Source organism: Arvicanthis niloticus, chromosome 10 (genome assembly GCF_011762505.2).
Source record: "Arvicanthis niloticus isolate mArvNil1 chromosome 10, mArvNil1.pat.X, whole genome shotgun sequence".
In the NCBI taxonomy this organism is placed as follows: domain Eukaryota; kingdom Metazoa; phylum Chordata; class Mammalia; order Rodentia; family Muridae; genus Arvicanthis; species Arvicanthis niloticus.
The window spans coordinates 27840985-27846777 of record NC_047667.1 but is presented as its reverse complement, the minus strand read 5'-3'; the positions used below and the strand labels follow the sequence as shown (position 1 = coordinate 27846777).

The following is a 5793-nucleotide window of genomic DNA, read 5'->3' as shown; positions in this document are numbered from 1 at the left end:
TGCCCAAAGAGCACTTAGCAGAACTACTTAACAACACTCCGTTCTCTTGAAATTCAGGCTGTGGGGTCCAAGGCTGGGGGTGGTGTTAATTTAATGAACACACAGAATTGTTTCCTGGGTTCTTGCTAATTTCCCTAAATTAACTTTGTAGGCGTATGGGTGTCACTTTCTCAGGATTTTAGGTTTGGTTTTGTGAAAACTTTGCTACACGAAAATAGCACCCTTTCTTAGTGTGAGACTTTTCCTTCATTTTCATTCTAGAGTGAAGCAACGAACCATGTCACCAGGCTTGTGATTCCAGCTTCTTTCCTGTCACACATGACCAGCAATCATGCAGCCTTTTCTATACGGACTGAAGGTGCTTTCTAACCAGTATGATTGTGCTAAATACGGTCTAGCTTGACAGGAAATTAAAACACTCGCCCTGTATTTGAGAAAAAATAGCAGAGACTTTAAGAATAGAGAAGGCACCTTCTTCCAGTCTTTACGTGCATATTCTTCTGTGCAGAGGATCCCAGTGAAGGAAGCTGGAGACAACCTAGTCCTCCTTGAACAGTGCTCCGCCTCCCCTCTTCGCCCCGCCCCCAGCACCCGGCCCCGCCTCCTCTGTCCCACGCCCCACCTCCTGACCCTGCCTCCCACCGCGCCGGCGCCATGGCCGCCCAGGGGATCTGGACACTGGCGGGAGTAGTGCTTAGGAGGCCACCGCCTGGAGCCGAAGGCTTCCGACAGCAGCTCAGCCTAACCCTCCGTTCAGCGTCCGAGGGAGCCCGCGGCGGCTCCGCGCCCGGCTCGTGGGAAACCCCTGAAGGAGAACCGAGGCATCCAGCGAGCCGAGAGTTAACAGCGGCGGAGAGGCACATCGCCGAGCTGCACCGGGCCGCCTGCGCGGTGAGGCCCGCTCCAGCCTGCCCTGCGGCCTCTGCGCCTGCGCGCCTCCTACCTTCGGACCCGCAGGCGGCCGGGACCGGAGGTGCTGTGCCTCCGACCAGGGGCGGCGGGACGGCCTAGTGCGTCCGCTCAGAGGGTCCTGCGACAAACCGGGTCGCACTTTTGCGTTCCGGACAGAGAGGTGTCTGCCCTGAGATTGAGGGCTCGGCCCGGTTTCTGATCTGTGTCTCAGATAAAGGCTTGTCCCAGGGTTTGTGTGTGTGTGTGTGCGCGCCCTCCAGTGTGTGAGTGTGTTGGGTGGGGAAAAGGGTGTTAAGGAGCTGAGGATAGAAGGACTGAGCAGTTACAGGAAAAGTATGTGGTACAGACGTGTTGATTGTGTGTGATAACTTGAGCAGCCTGCCATCCAGTGACTTTAATAACGAAACATAAGACAGATGCTTTACATTTTGCTCTATGTCCTCTCATCCTTTGCCTCCAGTCCACGTGAGCAGAAGAGATTACAGACAGGGAAGTTTGCATTTTTTTTCTTAGGCATTCTTAAGTAACCTTTTCTTCTGATTTGTGGATATGACAGTTGCTTGTCACCACCAGTATCTAACTTTATCTCCCTTCAGTTTCCAGACACTTTAGAATACAGTAGTTTGAAGATAGCATTATTTATATTTTAAGTTTTATAATGATATAAAAGTGATTTGTAATACACCTATGTATTAAGCTCTGTGTTTGGCTGGTACTTGATAAGACCACTGAGTATTATTTGGTTTGGATTGAGCCACAGAGGCAGAGAAAAAACTTGAACGTTTCCTAAGGTTGACACTCCCCCTTGGGAGTCGTATGCCCCGAAAATCCACTGTCTAACCCTTTCATATGTTGAAAGTGAATAAAGATTTATCGAAAGATTATTGACAGCCTTTGGCCGTTCTTGCTTGTCTTCTTATTTTAAATACAATGCATGCAGTTTGTTTCCACAAGTCACCATACCTATGGTGTATGTAATAAATATGGTGGGTAAAAGCCAGCGTCATTTTTCACGGCAAACCACAGTGGCATGTATAGACTGGTTCAATCAAGATAGGAAAAGGAGGGAAGGTATTTGCACCAGGAAACCCCCAACTTTCTCATCAGTGTGGATTTCACAGGTTGTGTGACTGTCCAGGAGACCAGAAGCAAGCCCAAAAACATGCTTGGTGTTTCGCTTTTCCATAAATAATAGCTCCCAAAAGACAATATTTTTCCACGCCTCCAGGGAGATAGTGTCCTTACCTTTCTCCTGTTGCTGAGCTGGACATCTTGCTCTCCAGTCAAACTGTCAGCAAACTCACCTCATCTTCGTTGTCATCATTATCCGAGGCTCATGTAATGAGAAGGAATTAATTGTGTGTAGGCAGTCCACAAATTCAGAGGTACACTGTCCACATGAGGAGTAACCTGTTAGGTGTCTAGGTTCCCAGATAATGGTCTCCAGAGAACACAGAAGCTAAGTGAAGACTATAAAGGCTTTGCAGTGTTTTGTTTATTTGCCTTCCGGGTCATCAAACAGGAGCTTTGTGGTGAGAAAAAAGAAAAGGAAGTGAGGTTCTGACAGTGGGTCATTCTAAAGTAGTGTTGGGTGCATCTGCTGTCTCATGGCCTCGGGATTTGGGTGGCCCCTGAGACCAGCATTGGGACTTGCTGAATTATTACTGCCCTGATCTATCTGTGCAGGAGTGCCTTAGAGTGAACCCAGACTTGAACTAAAATAAGTTGGCTTAAATGTCAGCCATAATGAGTGACTTCATCAAGTATAACTCTGGACAGCTGAAGTTGTTCATGACCAATTGGAAAATGTATGCCAGAGCCGGCAGAACTGGTACAAGCAGACAGGTTGGTTGTGAGCTTAAGGTCAGCCTGATCTACATAGTTCTGGACCAGGAAAGGCCATATAGTGAGACCATCTCAGAGAGAAAGAGAGGGAGTGTGTGTGTGTGTGTGTGTGTGTGTGTGTGTGTGTATGCCAGAAGACCTACTGTCTTCATGCATATTTTAATGAAAGTATACGCAGGAGTGTTACACTGAGTTTCTAATGGTCAGAGTGTTATATAAAAGCCTATAGGGAAGTTCCCCTATAAGATCTGGAGGCTAAGAAACCTCATTGACATGATATACGTTCACAGGAGAAGTCACAATGCCTCCTCCCCCCAACCCCCCGAACACACACACACAGTGCTTTGGAGGCTTTATTTTTTTTACATCACAATTGCATCTAGGTGGAAATGCATCCTGAAGTTTGAAGTGGTATCCCGGAAGTTGCTGTTGATCAAGCTTGTTAAGGCAGTGAGCGTTGGTGTGGCAAAACAACACCTTTTCAATTAAGACGAGATCTAACGACACTGGTGAGGGGGAGGACAGGACAACTGTGGACCTCGCAGTGCAGTCACACATCAGGAAGGCATAGAACATACCCAGGAACGGCAAAGGCAGTGCTTCTCTGTGAGGCCTGCTTGGCTTTGATTAGCACCTTTGCTGTGAGTTTAAATCATTATCCACATATTGTAAGTACTGAAATTGTAACTGCAGCTTCTGAGTGCAGCTCATTTCCAGCCTCTTAAGCTCTTAAAGTCATCGAAATCACCTGTTATTAAGCCTGTTACCTAGAGGCAGAATGAAAAATATCAGAGCGGCAGCCACATAGTCGTCGAATACAGAGGAGTTCTTGTTTTCCTATCAACTTCTCATTTTACTCAAACTGTATAGTTTTTTCCCCCCCTTTAATCACATACAGTTAGCTTGTATATAGCGTTGAAATGCACGTGCTCTTTAATGACACACGCCACTACAGTTACTGGAAAAGAAATTTAATACTGGTCTTTCTTTTCATTTTTACGATTGTTTTGGACTAAAAATATTGCTAGGGAGATATGATGAACATTAACGAAGATTGATGTATTGTTTTATTACTCTTCAGGCTGGCCAGCTAAGCTATGTGGACCCAGCTACTGGCTATGTGGTTCTCACAAGGCTGGCCCACTTGCAGAGAGGCGCCTGCTGTGGCTCTGCCTGCAGACACGTGAGTAACAATTCCCGAATTACCCTGGCAGTTTGCTGAGCTTCTGTAACTTCATAAATACCTATTATTTGAACAACAAGTCAAATAAAAAAGCTAAATAGACCTAGAGTGTGCTTTTCACAAGCTAGTTTAGCAAAGGACAATGAAGCTGTTAGTGCCAACACAGGACCTTTAAAGTTAATGGAATTTTGTAACATTTCAGTGCAAGCATCAGCTCCTCCAGATGCTAAGACTTGAAGTTCAGGGGAGCTCTTTATTTCGAGGAAAGCTTTCATGAAGTCTGAAAGAAGGTGTATTCACTAGGCATGCACAGAGGGTAAGAAGAGAACCCCCCCCCCCCAAATGTTGCAAGCCAGATCCTAAAAATACTGCTACCTTAAGAAGCAGAAATTTGCAGATCTTGTAATGATAAGACTTCTTCCTTCCCTTCCATTCCACTCCCTGCTTCACATGCTTTCCCTCAGCATACAGATCTCAGTGCTGGAGCTCAACTTTTCTGTAGTTCATATTCTTTCTGTCTCTCTATTTCTATATCTCTCACTCTCTGCTGCCTGTCTCTGTCTTTCTCTGTCTGTCTGTCTCTCTGTCTCTCTGTCTCTGTCTCTCTCTCTGTCTCTGTCTCTCTCTCTCTCTCTCTGTGCCTGTCTCTGTTTCTGTCTCTCTCTCTCTGCTTTCCTGTCTTTATCTATGTCTCTTTCTCTCTGTCTTTCTCTGTGTGCCTGTCTCTGTTTCTGTCTCTCTGCTTTCCTGCCCTTATCTATGTCTCTGTCTCTCTGTCTCTGCCTCTGTGTGTGTCTCTCTCTCTCTTTCTCTGCCTGTTCCTCTCTATGTCTCTCTGTCTCTTTCTGCACCTGTCTCTGTTTCTGTCTTTCTTTCCTGTCCTTATGTATGTCTCTTTCTGTTTCTGTCTCTCTGTCTCTGCCTGTCCCTATCTATGTCTCTCTGTCTTTGTCTCTCTCTGCCTGCCTCTCTCTGTCTCCTGTCCCTCCCTTTTCCCCTCCACACTTCATTCTCTGCTTTCTTCTAGTCTGTGTTTAAATTATATTTAAAGTAAGTGTGAGACCAGATTACTCCTAAGTTCGTGCCATAGGTCTGAGTATATTTATTTCAAGAGTCTCATGCCTATGCTTAATAATCAAAGTGAATAAACTATTTCTTCCTCTTTTCTGAGCAAAGAAGAGATCAGAGTTTGTTTGTTTCCTGTTGGAAGGCATATCTCTGAGGCACACTGTTATTAGGTTAAGATTATAACCAGATAACATCTGTTTACAGAATATTTTATATGTTTTTCCTAAAAGAAGATGTTATTCCTTTTACTAATTAAAGACTAGGCACTACATGCTCTTATGAACTGTGGACAGTGTTCTAAAAGTCAGCCTTCACTTTTATGGATTCTCCTATCTGTGCCATGAACTGTTTCTAATCAAATGCATAAGAGCTTCCTGTAAATCTCACACCCATGGATTTTGTAAGGATGGGGGTTTGGTAATAAAATTCTTGAGGCTAGAAAGATATACTTAGGAAATGGTTCCTGGATCCTAATTAGGGCTATTTACCCAAAGTTCCCAGTGTACTTTTTAGTCCCCAAGACATATAGATCAAGTGATTTAAAACATTGCTAACAGCACTTTTTTCCCCCACCGTGAGAAATGAACTTTCCCACAATGACTGTTAAATAATTCCATAATCATTTGCTATCCTTCTTTTTCAGTGTCCATATGGCCAAGTCAATGTGAAAGATCCATCCAAGAAGAAGCAATTCAACTCCCATTTTTATGTTTGACAACAACTTCATCTCTATTCCGTCAAATTAAGCGTGTGTTTTTTGAAAATAAAGCCCTAATCTAGAATTA

At 44.7% G+C, this 5793-nt stretch overlaps 1 protein-coding gene across 5 annotated transcripts; it reads left to right on the top strand.

Moving 5' to 3' along the window:
- The first annotated feature begins 608 nt into the window (after window positions 1-608).
- C10H1orf53 (chromosome 10 C1orf53 homolog) lies at window positions 609-5793 on the top strand. Of its 5 annotated transcripts, none has more exons than XR_004607740.2 (4): window positions 609-973; window positions 3839-3940; window positions 4143-4256; window positions 5652-5793. XR_004607740.2 is itself a non-coding variant. In XM_034513310.2 (4 exons), the coding sequence occupies exons 1-3, from the start codon at window positions 655-657 to the stop codon at window positions 4215-4217; spliced, it is 414 nt and encodes a 137-aa protein (XP_034369201.1). In that variant the 5' UTR covers window positions 611-654; the 3' UTR covers window positions 4218-4256; window positions 5652-5793. The 5 variants fall into 5 exon arrangements, 2 of the variants coding, with proteins under 2 accessions (XP_034369201.1, XP_034369202.1); XR_013112848.1 differs by having other exon boundaries at window positions 609-1072; XM_034513310.2 differs by having other exon boundaries at window positions 611-891.